At 42.5% G+C, this 16396-nt stretch overlaps 2 protein-coding genes and 4 non-coding genes across 8 annotated transcripts; 5 read left to right on the forward strand and 1 right to left on the reverse strand.

Annotated features, from left to right (window-relative positions):
- Nucleotides 1-250: 250 nt before the first annotated feature.
- Nucleotides 251-11934, reverse strand: rdh10a (retinol dehydrogenase 10a). 2 transcript variants are annotated; one of them, XM_044020430.1, is made up of 7 exons: nucleotides 11805-11934; nucleotides 9719-10056; nucleotides 9219-9454; nucleotides 2918-3016; nucleotides 1782-1927; nucleotides 570-701; nucleotides 251-471 (listed from the first exon to the last, which is right to left on the reverse strand). In XM_044020430.1, exons 2-7 carry the CDS (start codon nucleotides 10002-10004, stop codon nucleotides 348-350), a joined length of 1023 nt encoding a protein of 340 aa, XP_043876365.1. In that variant the 5' UTR covers nucleotides 10005-10056; nucleotides 11805-11934; the 3' UTR covers nucleotides 251-347. The 2 variants fall into 2 exon arrangements, with proteins under 2 accessions (XP_043876365.1, XP_043876356.1); XM_044020421.1 differs by lacking the exon at nucleotides 11805-11934 and having other exon boundaries at nucleotides 9719-10359.
- Nucleotides 11935-11989: 55 nt separating this feature from the next.
- Nucleotides 11990-16351, forward strand: rpl7 (ribosomal protein L7). Of its 2 annotated transcripts, XM_044020448.1 has the most exons (8): nucleotides 11990-12055; nucleotides 12289-12290; nucleotides 12553-12652; nucleotides 12745-12911; nucleotides 13476-13613; nucleotides 14668-14777; nucleotides 15327-15543; nucleotides 15845-16351. In XM_044020448.1, the coding sequence occupies exons 1-7, from the start codon at nucleotides 12005-12007 to the stop codon at nucleotides 15533-15535; spliced, it is 777 nt and encodes a 258-aa protein (XP_043876383.1). In that variant the 5' UTR covers nucleotides 11990-12004; the 3' UTR covers nucleotides 15536-15543; nucleotides 15845-16351. The 2 variants fall into 2 exon arrangements, with proteins under 2 accessions (XP_043876383.1, XP_043876392.1); XM_044020457.1 differs by lacking the exon at nucleotides 12289-12290 and having other exon boundaries at nucleotides 11998-12055.
- Nucleotides 13313-13404, forward strand: LOC122782725. The gene has a single exon (XR_006361958.1). It is a non-coding gene; the product is annotated as a small nucleolar SNORD12/SNORD106 (small nucleolar RNA).
- Nucleotides 13725-13816, forward strand: LOC122782772. Its single transcript, XR_006361972.1, has one exon. It is a non-coding gene; the product is annotated as a small nucleolar SNORD12/SNORD106 (small nucleolar RNA).
- LOC122782718 lies at nucleotides 15069-15158 on the forward strand. Its single transcript, XR_006361957.1, has one exon. It is a non-coding gene; the product is annotated as a small nucleolar SNORD12/SNORD106 (small nucleolar RNA).
- On the forward strand, nucleotides 15585-15677 carry LOC122782712. The gene has a single exon (XR_006361954.1). It is a non-coding gene; the product is annotated as a small nucleolar SNORD12/SNORD106 (small nucleolar RNA).
- Nucleotides 16352-16396: the final 45 nt, after the last annotated feature.

Genomic DNA, 16396 nt, shown 5'->3' on the forward strand with positions numbered 1-16396 from the left:
TTATGTAAATAGTTAATTAATGGATATCTTTTCTGTATGATTTCAAAACTAGTGACATAGTAAATAGATGTTGGTTTCTTTAAACAACATAAAAAAAAAAAACAAGAGAGAGAGAGAGACACAAAAACAAGTCAAAATAAATCCTTTGTGTAGTACACAGCTTTCTTTGTTCCAGAGGAACAATATGGTAAACCTTTGCATTTGCTCAATGCAAGTGCACCAGTCTCAATTCAGTCTTTTCTTCTCCTTCTTTTATTCCCCCAATTTTCATTCTCAGTGGTTTGTTTCCTGCACGTCTCGTGTGCCCATATTTGTTGTGTGCGGAACAGCGCCCCCCCCCTCCCTCCTTAGATGCCGTTCTTTGCCTCGTTGTTGTTCATGGCTTCCTTTCTTTGAGCGAGGAACGGGTACATGCATTTGTCAGCGCCGAGGAACCGGTACATGCACACGATGGCCTCGAAGGGCAGGATGCTGTGAAGACAGGAGATGGAGATTAAAAACAAAATACTCTTTCTTCCTCTCCAATCTGCTGAAATGTAGCCATGCACAGGAGAAAAAAAAAAATCTACCTTTTCATGAAGTTGACCATATAGACGATGCGAGGCGTACAGATCATGTGCTGGTCGGTGAGAATTGCCCTCATGGCCTGTTTCACGCAGAACTCTGGCTTCAGTGGAGGCAGGAAAGGCTCAATCTCCTTCCTGAATGGAGAGAAAAGTACAAGAGTTTAGACAGAAACAGGTTTCTGGTTTAGTTTGAGAGAAAGACTTAAACTCAAAGGGCGTTTTTAAATGAAAAGACTTTGGAATAAAACACCTTTTAAGAGCAATAATTGCAACACGCTAGAGCCGATTATGAGACAAGTGATCGTAAGTTAATGTGGTGAATAGTGTACAGTCTTCTGTACAAAAACCAGTTTAATCCAGAGTTGATGCTGGTTTAATGTTTTATGAGTTAGGCTGAGCCATGTTTTTAATCTGCCGGCCGTGAGCAGTGAATGTTTTTCAGCAAACCTTTCTTTACACAACAGGGCACAGTATTTTTTTTTTTTATTACTTCATTTTATTAGCGATTTAAAATTGTTCACTTCCCCTTGAGTTTGACTGGGACCTGAGGTAAAAAAAAACACAAGATAGGTCTGAAACGGCTAATTGATTAATTACCTAACTGTTTTGTGTGTCGGAGATTTTTCAACTGACTATTTTCGGCTTCCTTTCCTCCATATAACAAAGAAAATCATTCACGAGATCAATGATCTTCAATATTTTCTGGCATTTTATGGACCGAAGAACTAAACAATGACTGGAGAAAACAATGGAAAATATTGTCCCTACCCTTCACACGGGTTCAGAAATGCCAGGTAAACCTTGTGACTCTAGAGTGACAGAGACTTCGGTAATTGCACCACTTGCTGGGACAGTAAAGCTAAGAGGACATGCCACCTGCTGACTGTTACCATCAAACAAAGTGAAGACTATTAGAGGAGCGAGGGGGAGGTGGTGGTGGTGGTGGGTGTTTGGTGCCCAGGTGCACCTGTTGGGGGTAGTTTTCCCTTGGGAAAGTCAACCCCTCTTTGTTCAGGCAGATCGCTGCTCAGCGAGTGGAGCACAGGTGACTTCATGACACGAGTGTGACAGAAACACCGAACCCTCAGCTGCGGCTTTGAAGTTCAAACGTGTCAGTGAAGCGGTTTTATATCGTGAAAATTATAGGCGACAAACTCAAACCAGGTGGAAGACTGAAGACATGAATGACTCTGGGCAGCGAGTATCAACACTAACCTTATCCTGCAGCCTCGGAACATTCCAGTATCGACCAGGTAAGGACACACCAGAGTCATGTTGATGCCATCCTTCTCCGAAGCCTTCAGCTCATGGCTCAGTGACTCGTGGAACCCAATGGCACCAAACTTGCTGGCACAGTAATCCTGTGGGATTAGAGGAAAGAGAAAGACAGAGCGAGAACAGGTTAGTCCTGTAAAGCGCTGTTTGCCCTGCCTGCGCCCACGAACCGCAGAGAACATTATCACACACCCCGTGGGCACAGAAGTCTCTCCTTGCCGTTAATGACACGGCCACAAAAACCCAAGCGAGTCCGTTCTACGGTTTCATTAGCATTCTTCTCCCGTGTATCAGGAGACTGCGCAGTTTGGTGGAGGAGGTTTTGATGTGGTTCGCCATGGAAATAATCTCAAGGCTTGGGCAAACACAGATGGATGTCAATAAACGCAGGAGGATAAAGAGATGGGACTGTGCCCACATGACAAGGAAGGGCTTTGATTCTCTGAAATGAATGCACACGTCTGAAATTCCATTCAAGGCGTTTCCGGGAAGCATAATATGAACTTTTTTTTAATGGGGGTCTTTATCGTTACGAATGAATGCTTGTGGAACAAAAGCATGGAGTGAGTGTACAGTATACAGTGCCGTGAGGTGAATGCAGTCATGCCTGTTTACTTTGTCTGGGCTTATAGAGATAAAATGATCCTACTCCATGTTTTAATACATTTTAAAATAATAAAGAGAATCTATTGTAGGAAGAAAACGAAAAAAAAAAAAAAAAACACTATAGAAAAGCAAAGCAATGCTGCTGTGAGCTGAATACTGAGTGAGCATCAAGTTATTCTCAAAGCAGTGATGAAGATGTCTCTGTCCCTCGGGGAGCTGTCAGCTCATCGGCCAGAGCCCATTAGGGGCCTCACACCCCCACAGCTGCAGATAGAGGGATCTATGAGAGGCTCCCCAATGCTCATGTGTGTCCCTTAATTTAATGGGTGGAGGGAAAACTAGAGAAAGGGGGCCAAACCTCCCCCCGGCTCAGTGTGCACGCTGGCATGCCGACGGATTTGGATAAAAGTGCTGGTTTTGGATGGTGGGAACGATGGTTTGTGTCCCGTGTTGTTGTGTATGATACTAACCTCCACTCCAGCTGTGCTGAATAAACCCAGAGAGCTGGCAACAGTCACAATGTGGCCATGATTCAGCTCCAGCATCTTGGGGAGAAATGCCTTGGTGGTCTGCAGGGAAAGACAGAAGAGACAGAAGGGCAAAGGGAAAAAAAAAGAAAGAAAGAGGAAGGTTAGTTCACTTGTGCAGTTTGTCTGTGCCAGAGCCCTTTGATCCTCTCGGCCTCCCTCTTGCTCTCCTCCTCCGTTTCTCCCTCTTCTCCATGGTGATGCAAAGAGAGGCGTTTGAATGAGAATTCATAACACACACACACAAAAAAAAATGAGTCAGAAGTGATGCCTTTAAATGTATCTGTGTAAGACAGAGAGGGGCGACAGATGAGGGGTTTCCCCTCTACAGGTAGTCGGTGAATGGGCAGGTGTGCGTGTACGTGTGTGCGCGCTGCCGCACAATCTGTTCTTTTCCCACACAGATCTGGTGCCCGTCGTCGAGCCCGGCTCTAAAGAGCTGGTGACAACACCAATCACGGGCCTCCGTTCACTCAGCACTTCAAACAATACAATTCAGCCGATCGCCTGACCCGCCGAGCCTCGCGCTCTGACCGAGCAGCAGTCGGCGGAACAATCTGCAGCGAGACGAGCTCCGAGATGAAAGCATTTCACCAGAGCGCCACGTGAGAGACAGAGAGAGAGCGTCCAGTGAGAAGAGCAACACTGCAGGACGACACGCAGAGAGAGGGAGACTTAGTGGTTTCAGCTGATTGACCTATACATCCATTCCTCAAGTCTGCCAACTTTGGAGCTGCCCTGGACACAGCATGAGCCAATCAGCAGGTGTGACATGTGACAGCAATGATAGGAACTGACCAATCACTCTCCCACTAGGAGGTCTACAAACAAGCCGCAGGCCTTTTGTTGGGAGCAGAGACGATCTATTCAAGTCAAATGTGTGCTGCCATAGCGAGGAACAATACATACAAGCCGGCACCTCCTTCTCTTAATGTCAGAGGTTACAAAACGCTGACGGCTCCGTTTTATTACAGTTCGTTTCCCAATAATGCCGAAGAGCTGCTTCATAAATTGATTAAACAAATTAATCTTTTTACCGACCACAATGTTTATGTAATATGTGGTGCCTGGCAATTTTAAGATATCATTTTGTGCTTTGGAAAAAAGTGGGGTTTTGTTATTCGTTCTGACAGCTTTATTTGTAGTTTTCCAATCATTTTATGGTTATATAAATGAAAGCGAACAGTTTCATTGGTTGGTGCAGTGAGCAGTGATTCAGCCTCTTTTGTAAAAAAATTTGCTGGAGCCAGCGAGAGCGTGGTACCAGGTAGTACAGCCATGAAACCACTGGCAGGGGAGGAGAAGCCTCATTAAAACTGCCCTCAGATTAACTACATCAGACCTTCTGACTTCTAGTGCAGCCTCTGGTCGACTCCACCGTTTTTCCCCTTGTTTTGTGAGATGAATAAAACTGAAATCAATCAGTCGAACCTACGCAGGGGAAGCCTGGTTTAAGGAAGATGACGTCATCATTTTTGGAGTTCGTTTAATTGCCAGGTACAGTATAAACTGATCTGACTCCGCTCCAAACATCTGCTCCTTTTTCAGGACATAAATTTTCAAGTTGCTGCAATATTCAGCTCATCAAATGATGGGGCCCGCGCAGAGGGAGCGAAAGAACTCTGCTGCGAGCCAGAATGGCAGCGGTGGGATGAGGGAAGGAGTTGCGTGCAAATGAAGCATTAACTTAAGATATGCCCATACCTGATCCGAGCCAAAGTCTCCCACTCCCACAGAAACTTTCAGAGAGTGGGGAATTACTTGATCTGGCACAACACTCTACGCCAAAAGCCAACATTCAGACACAAATGGACAATTTCGCTGAGTGGTCTCAAAAAAAAAAGAAGAAAATAAGTGGAACTGATGGAGGAGAGATTGATTCCCTTCAACTGGAGGATGTGGCTCAACGTGACCAACCTCCACTGATGTCCTGCTTCTCATGGCAAGTTTGGCATGTGGGTATAACCTCCCGTGACCTCGCAGACACCAAATGTGTGAAGGCAACCAGGGGCTCGTGTCTTACATCAAGAGCTGCAGTAATTGGGACTCAACGCTCCCTTGTTCCGCTAAATTACCCGCTGACACAGCCGGGCCTCCTTGGCCTACGTGGGGCTGCCCTGCCCGCTGCACCCCCTAATTGGTGTGTGCCCCCAGGAGCATTTGAGCCACACAAAGCTGCTTACAGCTGGGGTGTCAGGCTGTATTAGTGCAAGCGTCTGACCAACAGGAATAGGAACAAAATATTGGCCTTTGCGTAGCACCAGATGGCCATTTAATTGGGCTGACTTCTCCCTGAACAAGAGAGTGAGGGAGAGAGAAAAATGTCTGGGCTCAATCTGATCCTGCCACACATCGAGGAATCCGAGAGATTCCGCGATCCTGGTTTGCCGGTTGTCAGGGATGATGGATGTAGAGTGGTCGTGTTTAGCTAATGCCATGCGGTTACCAGTGAGACACGGCTACAGTTGACAACACTGTCCACTTACCTGAGAGCGCAACGAGAATCGAATTTACCTTTACGACACAATCGATAGTCCAAGCGAGGAGGCAGGTGTCAATACGGTATAAACCCCTCAGGTCCCAGGATCAATATTATGACTCAGCAGAGCTTAACAGGGACTAAACACTAAATTCATTCACTTTTAATTCAGTGTCTGAACCCATCATGTTTTGTTTTGCCATTTGGTTTCCGAGTAAACCATTATTTTTTTTATAAATTGAAAAAAAGTCTCACAGATTTAAAACATAAAGATAAGACCTTTAACTCTCGGATTTTAGACTCACTTATTATATGAATTTCATTAAGTCTGTTAAACACTTTTACATTAATTAAAAAAAAAGCTGTGCGCCTATTATAGCTCTGGGACTTGGGGTATACACTAGATTTGGGGATTTATTTTATTTCATGTCCTAATTTTCTGACCTAATCTTGTAAAATTCATATTCAATTTCAAATATTTGACTATGTTCATTATCAACCAGCAACTCAAATGTGAGGATGTGATGTTCTTTACAACATAACAGGAAATGATAGGAATATCTTTTTAAATAGTTAGTTGGAAGAAAACATCCTGGGTTCTGGGAAATAATTAAGACCTCATCCCATCCTTTGAAATGTAACAGGTGAGTGTCAGGGGAGAAACCCCAACATCGAGTGGACATGGTGAGCTCTACTCATGGGTACAGGTGCATCAGGCCTGAGGAGGGACCCATATAAAACCAGTCAAGTAGGACCCTTCTGCCTGGCTGCCTCCTTTCTCTGGCTACAGCAGGAATGTGGCCTGCGGAACTTGGCTCCTGTCGCCTGGCATCTCGTCAAGTTGATCCACAGACAAGAAACCAATTGTCAGATAAAGTGGGTCAGCAGCAGCTTACCATTACCCTCTCGCCTTGCCTGTGGATGGGACGGCACTGCCTTCCTTCCTCTTTTCTTTCCTTTGCTCTTTTCCCGCCATGTCCCTGCCGGGCGCTCTGTGCTTTCATGTCGTCACAGCGGAGAGAGGTAGGGTTTCCAAGAGAGGAGGATCTACTGCTCATTGTTCCCAAACCACCTGTAGGATAACCAGCTCAAGATGCTGGGCATGATTTCATGATGCACACTAATCCTCCAAAAATATGCCGGTGACATTTAAGTGTAAATGACTTAAGTATGACTCAAAACATCAAATATTACCAGCTGGGCTATCAAAGCATCAGGGAAATTTAATGTGATGACCCCCCTGCCTCATAAAAACCTAAAAGGGAATGAGGGACTGAATCATAGCTGTTCGTGTGTGTGTGTGTGTGTGTGTGTCTGTGTGTGTGTGTGGCAGAGCCGGATGAGCAGAGCTGGCCTGTGTGACTCTAATGCAGCTGCACCCACTGCCTCCAAATCAGATTGGGAGGAGTCAAAGGGGCCTATGGAAGGAGGACAGAAGAAATGTGGGGTCTAGGCCCTTCCGGCAAACACACACCATTTGTTTTCTGCTCATGTCTCCATCCCTGCCCTATCCAAGAATTAAAATTTGGACCCAAAAAATCATCTCACCGTGAACCAGTGTTTCAGTTTAGATACAGAACGCGTTACAGCTTCTGTTTTGTTGCTTTCGAGAAACTACTCGTTTGGTAAAATATCATCTGAACACACCAAAAATAATGTGACCCAATCTATTTATATCTACTGCTGCACCATAAAAAGCTTGAAACGAAATTAAACGTCTGACCGCGGAATCATGGTGAATCTAAATTAAAATCACAAGTTCTTAAGAGTCTGATATTTATCTCTGACTTTGTCTGACTGCTTTAAAAACATCCTCTATTCTGTAAAACCCCTTTGGTGTCTGTGCTTTGTAGAAAGTCTTGAAAGCATCAAACCCAATAAACAGGGCTTAAAATTCCACTTCAAACGCAGCTCAACAGTAGGCACTCGAGTCATAGACCACAATTAAACAGTGGTATTAAAAAAAAAAAAAGGTTTGTGTAACAGCACCTGTATGCAGTGACTAACTGGATTGTGTTTGTGTAAGACAGGAGAGTGGACAGGTCTCTGTTAGTCTAAGCTCTATTCATGTGGCTTTTGTCTTTAATGAACCACATCCTCCATACAGGCTGTCGCCATTCATTAAGTACTTCTTTCATCTGCCCCTCCTCCTCCTAAAGAAACCGCAATCGCCACAGAATATGGGAAAACACAGAGTTCTATTAGAGAATCCCAAATCTGCCACCTTATCACTGCATCTTGACTCCAGATCCTGGTGCGTGCAGGTGGCACATCAATTGTTGAATGGGGCGTCATTAAAAAAGAGAAAATAAAACAACCTGTCGGACTGACAACACAAGAGATTTTCACGCTCAATTAACGGGCTTCACAATCACCATGGTTTCATGGTGTCATAGAGAACGGAGCCAAGCGGAGAAGAAAAGCCGGCAGCCAAAGATTCAAAATGAACATCAGTCACTTCGCTTGATACGTTCCTAAATATCTGACATGATGTTGAATTCAGAGCACATGCAGCTGGGAAATGGGACACAGTCCAAATGTTTAAATGTGTGTACAAACACTACCATTATAATTGTCCTAAACAGGTGGTCATGGCCAAGCAACACAATCAATTCTCATTACTGGCTTGTTAGTAATTAGAGGAAAGGGCTTTAGTGCTTGACAACCAACTCTCCTGGAGTGATGTTGCTCCTCTCAATTGCTTTCTAAATCTTACGGCAAGGCTGCAACCATTGTCTTTCTACACCCCAAAAAATACACACACACACACACACACACACACCCGCAAAGGCTGTAAGAGCACCTGGCCTGTTTTAACACCGCAGCATATGCTTATCTAAAGTGCAACATACTGACTCCATCATGTCCACATAGCCTTCTAGATAAGTATTCACACTGAAAAAGGTCCAAGGAACAGAGCCAGAGAAAAATCTGATACACAACAAATCACTCCCTGCCAACAAAATGTGGCGAGGAGATCTGAGATGCATCCAACCCATACACACACACACACACACACACACACACACACACACACAGAACCACCCATTTCATTCATGGAAGTCAGAACTGTGTGGTGAAAGAGAGGAGGAGGAGGACGAACTGACATACCGTGAGGATCAGCACTGATGAGCTGCCAGAGAGAAGCAAAGACAAGACTACAGAGAGCCAAACCCGTGACTTTCCTCTGACAGAATCAAACTTAACACAGCTGAAATAAGCACAGCACGCAAGGGAACTATTTATGGTCATATTTGCTAAGACTTGGGGAACACACGCACATGTTTGTGCAGCTACTCCTCTTAGGACACTGGACTTCCTTTCATTTATACAGCCTAAACTAAAAACATTATTCCTAACCTTAACCTAAACACAATTCAAATCTTAGCCCCAGAAATTAGGTTATGTCTCATTAGGACCAGGTTTTGGTCTCCATGGCGACTACCAGTCCTGACAAGGACAAGGTTCATGCCAGAGAAGAACAAATAAAAGTACATGCACAGAGAGAGAGAGAGAGAAAGAGAGAGAGAGAGAGAAAGGCACGTTTGATCCTTGTGTTTGTTTGGCACATAGAAGGGTGAGATTATGAACAGGAGAGTGAAACTGTCATCACAGCAAACACACGTGATAACACTGTGTGCGTGGAAACAGTGCTCAGGCGATCAGGGTGAACCCTCATATTTTAAACATCCACTCACACACACACAACTGACTTAACTCTTTTCATCAACATGAGATGATAATGGCTTTACACCTTCAACTCACCCAGAAGTGTGCGTGGCAGTTGACCACCATGGTACGCTCGATCATCTCATCGGGGCACTCCAGGAGGTGATGACCAGACACCACACCGGCGTTGTTGATCAGTATGTCTACCTCTCCCACCTCTCGACGCACCCTCTCGGCTGTGGAATACACACTCTCCCGCTTCCCCACATCACACTCATAGGTGTAGACCTGCGGCTGAAAGGGAGGGACTTCCTCCACACCTCCAATGGGTCCTGCAGGGGAGGAAAATAGAAAAATTATTAATAAAAGCAAGTAGTGTAGTTGGGTAATTTCATAAATATATATATATATATATATATATATATATGAAAATATACTGCACAATAAAAATGTTCAATAAATAAACAGTTAAGTATTGCATACTGCTAGAAAATCTGAATTAAATACACTGCACTTCACATTTAACCGTGCGCAAAAAGCCAGTGCCACCCCAGCACAAGTGCTGCAAATTAAAAGAAAAGAAGAATCAAACTGACCGTCTTTTGTGATGGGAGCGTCCAGTTCATGGTAAATCTGTCGCACCATCTCCGCCGTTTCCTCGTTGCTTTGGCTGTTTATGTCCCACAACACGAGTATCGCGCGTGTCCGAGCGAACTCCTTGGCGAAGAGCCGCCCGAGGCCGCTGCCGGCGCCGGTGATCAAGCACACCTGTCCCGCCACGCTCTTCTCCTTGGGCCGCACTACCCATTTAGACCCGGCGGTGACAAAAGCCCAGAGCACTTTCAAAATGACCACGAAGAACTCAGCGATGATCATCATCATCTTGATCGATCAAGTTGGAAGCAGAAGGACACGCGCAGAGATAGTGGGCAACCTGTTTGCGGCAGAGAAGTGCGGTTAAAGGCAGGCGACAAACTTGGATCGCGGTGCGTGGCCGGGGGAACACGCTGACAACAAGGCTTACACGCAAACAGGAGCAAGAAGTGAAGAGTGAGGAGAGAGAGCGTCGAGATGCTGCTCGGGATTCAGAGTCTAGACGCTTCTACAACGCACAGCTGCAGCAGCAGAGAGTTTATGAGCAGCTACTATGAAGTGTGTGCCTCCTACTTCCTCTGCTGCTCCTTCACTCATCTCATCCTCTCAGCCGCATCTCACTCGTTATTTATTCAGTCCACCCATCACCGCTGGACCCAATAGGGCTGAGACTTGAGCGCCTGGTGCAGTCACTTCATTCAGAGGTGATGTAACCTGGATGATTTTACCTAACAACTCGGGTTTTTTCCCCCCTTCAAAGTTACTTTCCCTTTAGATGATCAGAGACTGTGGTTGTCATACTTACACAAGCTGCAGCTTCTTTTCTTCATTTAAAAAAAAAAAGAAAAGAAAAAAGAGGCTTACAGCTGTCAGACACAGCTGAATAATGTCAGATTAAATTGACAACCCCACCTATTTCTTGTCGTAATCCTTATGTTTGTAATAGGAGGGAATTAAGATTAGGAATTTAACAACATTTAAAGCAATTTGTTGATAATACTGATACAGTTTAAGACATCATTTATGATGTTTTTTACTCAGATCAGGACACATTATGCATATGAAACAATGAAAACTACCTTATTCCCTCAAGATAATCTAGATTTAATCTTTCTTTTTTTTAATAAACACCCAAATCAGAGTTTGTCTTCAATGGAAATGGATCTGTAACCACAACATTTAATTACATAGAGATAAATGAAGATAATAAAGATTGTCAATGATAGAAAGAGCTGCAACCACAATTAAGCGATTAGTCAGTGATTAATCATTTACAAAATTATTGTTATTTTGCTGAAAAACTTTGGTTCAGATTAGGGTAAAACGACTGACATTTTCCTCAATTTTCTGCATTTTATGGACAAAACAATAATCCGTTAGGAAAATAATAGTATAATTATAATTATTCTATTATAATAATACTAATTAGAATAATATCTGTGAAAATTAGTTGCGTTTGAACAAAATGTGAAACTTGCATTCTGCATATTTCCTGCGTCTGCAATGTGTCATTATGAACAGCTACATGTATATTAAAGATTTATTTTGACAATACTGATATGCGTGAATATTTTATACTCTCAAAAATTTTACAAATGTGCGAAAATAAATGATAAATTGTAAAATATAAACATGACACATATGTCCATCAGATGTATTTGGACTTTAATTTAAATTCTGCCTGTGAAGGCAGTGCAAAGGCACTTTATTTTCTGATTTTATAACCTCGCAGCCAATGTGTTACATCATGAAGGAGATGAGGTGCCGCTTTCTTCACTGAGGTGCAGGCGATCCAGCAGACGGATAACTTCCCCTCACGCGCTCGCCACTGTTTACCTATAAAATGAGGTGAGTGCTCCCTCTACTGAGCAAACACGCGCATTACACGCACTAGTGATATGACTATGTAAACTGAGAGCGTTTCGAACTCCTATTCAGTCTCTGTATTATTTCCCATAACTATAACAGATTAGCGAAAAACCTATACTCGTCCGTAAGTGACAGGGCGTGTTATCCATGTTAACTTAACTGTGACGTTGAACTTAACTGAAACACTCATTTGAAAAATATAACAAATTTAAAACTTACCGAGATATGACAGTGTTGAGTCAAATACAATTTAACCAATGTGGTCCTATAGCGACTCGACACCGCACTTCTTTAAAACTGTCATAACCTTTACTTCATTATAAATTATAGAAGTTGGTGTTTGTTTCGTGTAAAGATATGCTTACAATCAGGCAGCTGGAAGGACAGAGCGCGAGGGTCCTAAATTCTTTAATGCGCACATGCGCAAAGGAAAATTTCTCTTTCTCGGTGGACGCGATGGCGGACGCAGAGTGAGTGTCTGCCGCTGTATTATAATCTAAACACATCTGCTGCTAAAACAAGTGACTTTGTCAATTTTACATCTTGTATAGACAGTTTAGTTTGTGAACATCGTCACCTGAGCACTATTGTTCAAGATTATGTTTGTTTGAGGTTATTCTTGTATAGTGACTATTTCATGCCGGCTACGTGTAGCTACATAGTGGAGAACAACATGGCTGTCTCTTTGGCCGCTGTTCTTCAGAAGTGGCTTGCTTTTAAGTTGATGACGAGAACGTGCCATGAGCCATTATTAAATTGTTACTTATTCATTTTCAGTGCTTATTGTGTGCAACGTTTAACACTTAAATATAAAACTGATTGGATAGTGGTGATAGGGTTAGCAAGCTAGCAGCAACGGGCGGCGCTGATGTGACATTCTGTCTCGTGAATGAGCTCCATGCGTGTATGCAGTTTGTCTGTATGTGTGCGTAAGAAGGTGTCCTGACGCTGTGCGTGTGTTTCACAGAAAAAAAGTTCCGGCGGTCCCTGAGAGCCTTCTGAAAAGGCGAAAGGCCTTCGCCTCCATGAAGGCCGCTCGCATCAAGAAGATGCTGGCCGAGAAGAAGGTAATTAATAGGCCTGGTGATATGTATAGTTAAAAGAGCTCGTGTTTTTAGGTGGGGTGTCTTTCTATAACTTAAGAAGGATGTGTTCATAGGCCAGGAAATCGACCAGGAAACTGATCTTCAAGAGGGCTGAGAAGTATCACAAGGAGTACAGACAGATGTACAGACGTGAAATCCGCCTGGGCCGCACTGCTCGCAAAGTGGGAAACTTCTATGTACCAGCTGAGCCCAAACTGGCTTTTGTCATCAGGATCAGAGGGTGAGTACACGTTTGTCCCTTTTGATTAGACACAGCATTAACAGTGTCATTAGATTGTGACTGATGGACAGCCCTTAATGATGGAGGTTTTAACAACTTCCATTTTCATGATCCAAGAGACAATGTAGTGCTTGGTCAGTGATTGAAGCTCCTCAGTCTAGTGTTAAGACTGAAGTGTGTTGGATCCTGATGCCCACCTGTTTCCATGGGCCACTTGAACCCCAAATTCAAAGCTTATTCAGCTTTTTATTTCTTACCTGCTGTTACCTTTTTGCACAGTATCTAATCAAGTGAAAACTTTTTTGAAACCGATTATTGGCATGTGTCTCAAAATGATTGTCTTATGTCCATGGTTATAACGGCTGTCAGCTCTAATGTTGTCAACACAGGAATCTGTAAACTTTGTGGTTAATGATGCGACTTCTTTCCCCGACTTATCGACTATGGTGAAACAGATGTGTAAAATAAGCCATTTATATTCTGAAACCACAAATGATATTATATGAAAAGCTTTTCCCTGGTAATAAAACTGTGAGCTAATCATATATTGTCCTTATTTTTCAGTATTAATGGGGTCAGCCCCAAGGTCCGCAAAGTTCTGCAGCTGCTCCGTCTGCGCCAGATCTTCAATGGTGTGTTCGTTAAGCTGAACAAGGCTTCAATCAACATGCTGAGGATTGCTGAGCCCTACATTGCTTGGGGGTAAGACTGTTGTTTCATAACACTGCCATTAATGGACTATGATTGGGGTTAATTTTTAATGTTTTCAGTTAATAGGACTAATATTGACATTGAGGATGTGTGTCTGTCAAGAATGTGGTTAATGATGCTGAACTTTTTTCCCCATCTTATCGACCATGGTGAATACTAACTGAAACTAAGCCAGTTTTGTCTGAAACCACATTCTATGACATGCATTTATAGGTATTTATGCATATTTAAATCGATATGAAATGTTACAAACATTGAGAAATTACAGAAACAGTAGTGTGAATTTCTTTAATGTGGCACAAGGGCTCATGACCATAGCCTCAGTTCTCTATGTGGAGAAGTGTTGCAAAGACCTTTTTTTTAATGTATGTTGTGTTTTGCTGCTTTTTTCCTCCTAATAAAATTTTAACTGGGCATGTAATGCACCAGTGCTGTCTGGCTAGATGTGAGGGAAAACTAATAATTTTGAACAGGTGATGGCTAAATCAGAATGTAGTTTATTTGCTTGCCATGAGCAAAAGTAAATGTCTGGTGCTTGGTTGTGTCTTAAATTAATTAGCCAGTCTCTTACTATAGAAACAAGGCTTCACATTGCTATAGACATGTACACATTACTTGCTAAATATCATATTATAGATGGATAGAGTTGTCTGGACTCATGAATGATTTAATGCAACTGCATAATTGGAGTAAATGGTTTTCTGATGATGCTGGTCATTGCCTCTGGGGGGGGGAAAAAAGGCATTTATTAGCTGTAGTTGGTCATCAGCTGTACATTTTTCTGTTTGACATTTAAAAAATTCAGGAATGTGTTTTGGCTCTAGATTTATTATTTGTTACCTGTGACCCTTCTGATCGGTGTCAGTTTGAGTTTTACTCTTACCAATTGTAGGCTGCTTCTTTTTAAAAGGGACAATTTACATGACAAACGGATGCATAATATGTACATTGTTTTAGTAGTTGTAATGTTGTTGGAGTAATATTGCATGAAGGATGTTAACTTCATTCGTCAAGCTAATGCCATGTTTGTTGACCATTGTTCTAGATACCCCAACCTGAAGTCTGTGCGAGAGCTCATCTACAAACGTGGCCATGGCAGGATCAGGAAACAACGCATTGCCCTCACAGACAACGCTCTAGTGGAGAAGACTCTTGGTATGACCCTTTACTTACACAAAGAATAAATGTCTTTGACAATATTTAGGTTCATATGAGGTGAAATCTTTCCTGAAAAACAGATGGAGTAGTAACATCTGAGCTTAATTTAAGATGGCACATGGTCTTGAGCAATGTGGCATAAGGTTGTATATCTCAACCAATCATGTTGCGTGCCATGTTTTCAGAGATAGTTGGTATGGAGGGAATGTGAGTTAATGTGGAAGTCACAATTAACCCATGGTATTTAGCATAGTCTGTGCTTTTTCAAGTCTTCCAAAGGCATACCTGCATGTGGTAAATGATGCACACTTTTTTCCCCGTCTTATCGACTATGGTGAAAAAAAACTGAACTAAGCCAGTTTTGTCTGAAACCACATGATTGTCTGACTCAAGTTGTTTTGTTTTTAAAACCGCTTGTTGGCATACAATGAATAACCTTGAATCCTAAATTGCCTGAAGTGTACATATTTTGTATCTTCATTAAATTCTGCCAACTTTCCATTTTAAATTAAGTACAGATATTACAATGAAAAACATTTTCTGCAGGCAAATATGGCATCATCTGTATGGAGGATCTCATCCACGAGGTTTACACAGTTGGAAAGAACTTCAAGTCCGCCAACAACTTCCTGTGGCCCTTCAAGTTGTCGTCACCCCGTGGTGGCATGAACAAGAAGACCACACACTTTGTGGAGGGAGGTGATGCTGGAAACAGAGAGGATCAGATCAACAGAATGATCAGGAGGATGAACTAAAGTTAATGGTGAGTTTTAAGGAGCCTTTGCACATCACCAAATTGGCATTGATGTGGTTAATGATGCATAATCTTTTTTCCCCGTCTTATCGACTATGGTGAAAACCTGCTGAAAATAAGCCAATAATGTCTGAAACCACATCTCAAGCCTAAAGGCTTTAAAACCCCCACTACAGATGTTTGTCTCTGCAAGATGATATCTAATTAGATTTTAACAGGGTGGTTGTTAAACTCTGAAATACTTTGAATAAGTGTCTGGTTAATCAGTAATTTTAATGGATCTAATTATGATTTTTTTTTTCTCTCCCAGGTTTTCAATGGAGTCAACTTGTACAATAAAAGATGGAAAAAAAATGTCTTGATGCATTTGTTGAATCTGTTATCCCCAACGGCTGCTGTTTTGTCATTTCTTGACAGTAAATTGGTACACCACTATGTGGAATTTAGCAACCCTAAATCTGTTGGAAAACCTGTGTATCTTTTTAAGCTTTAAAAGTCAATGTTTAGTCTGTTGTAGACAACTGTAAACACGTGGTGTTCCGTAATGGCTGCCTCTGTGGACCTGAACAAGCTCCTGATAGAAATATGAAAGGCTCATACTGAGGTAATTGAAAATAATTGGTACATGTATCTTCAATTACAGCCAAATGAAAATGCATTCACCAAAGTTTTACACACTGGCCCTTCATTAATCTTTGTAGGTTTGTCAAAGCAAAGTGTATATAATATGAAAGTGGTTAAATAAAATGAAAGGATGTCCTGCAAAAGTATTCTAAAATTGACCCAATAAAAACAAAACCAGACCCTGGTGAAGACATTTGTCGTTGGACTCCGGTATTTGAGGGTAGTTAGAGACTTTAAA

This window comes from Solea senegalensis, linkage group LG1 (genome assembly GCF_019176455.1).
Source record: "Solea senegalensis isolate Sse05_10M linkage group LG1, IFAPA_SoseM_1, whole genome shotgun sequence".
NCBI lineage: Eukaryota > Metazoa > Chordata > Actinopteri > Pleuronectiformes > Soleidae > Solea > Solea senegalensis.

Coding starts and splice junctions, on each gene's coding strand:
- rdh10a (XM_044020430.1), bottom strand. CDS start 10,004: ATGATGATGATCATCGCTGAGTTCTTCGTGGTCATTTTGAAAGTGCTC. Junction 1,928..2,917: donor TCAGCACAGCTGGAGTGGAG/GTTAGTATCATA, acceptor CTAATCCCACAG/GATTACTGTGCCAGCAAGTT. Junction 472..569: donor ATGGTCAACTTCATGAAAAG/GTAGATTTTTTT, acceptor CTGTCTTCACAG/CATCCTGCCCTTCGAGGCCA.
- rpl7 (XM_044020448.1), top strand. CDS start 12,005: ATGCGCAAAGGAAAATTTCTCTTTCTCGGTGGACGCGATGGCGGACGC. Junction 12,912..13,475: donor TTTGTCATCAGGATCAGAGG/GTGAGTACACGT, acceptor CTTATTTTTCAG/TATTAATGGGGTCAGCCCCA. Junction 14,778..15,326: donor TCTAGTGGAGAAGACTCTTG/GTATGACCCTTT, acceptor CATTTTCTGCAG/GCAAATATGGCATCATCTGT.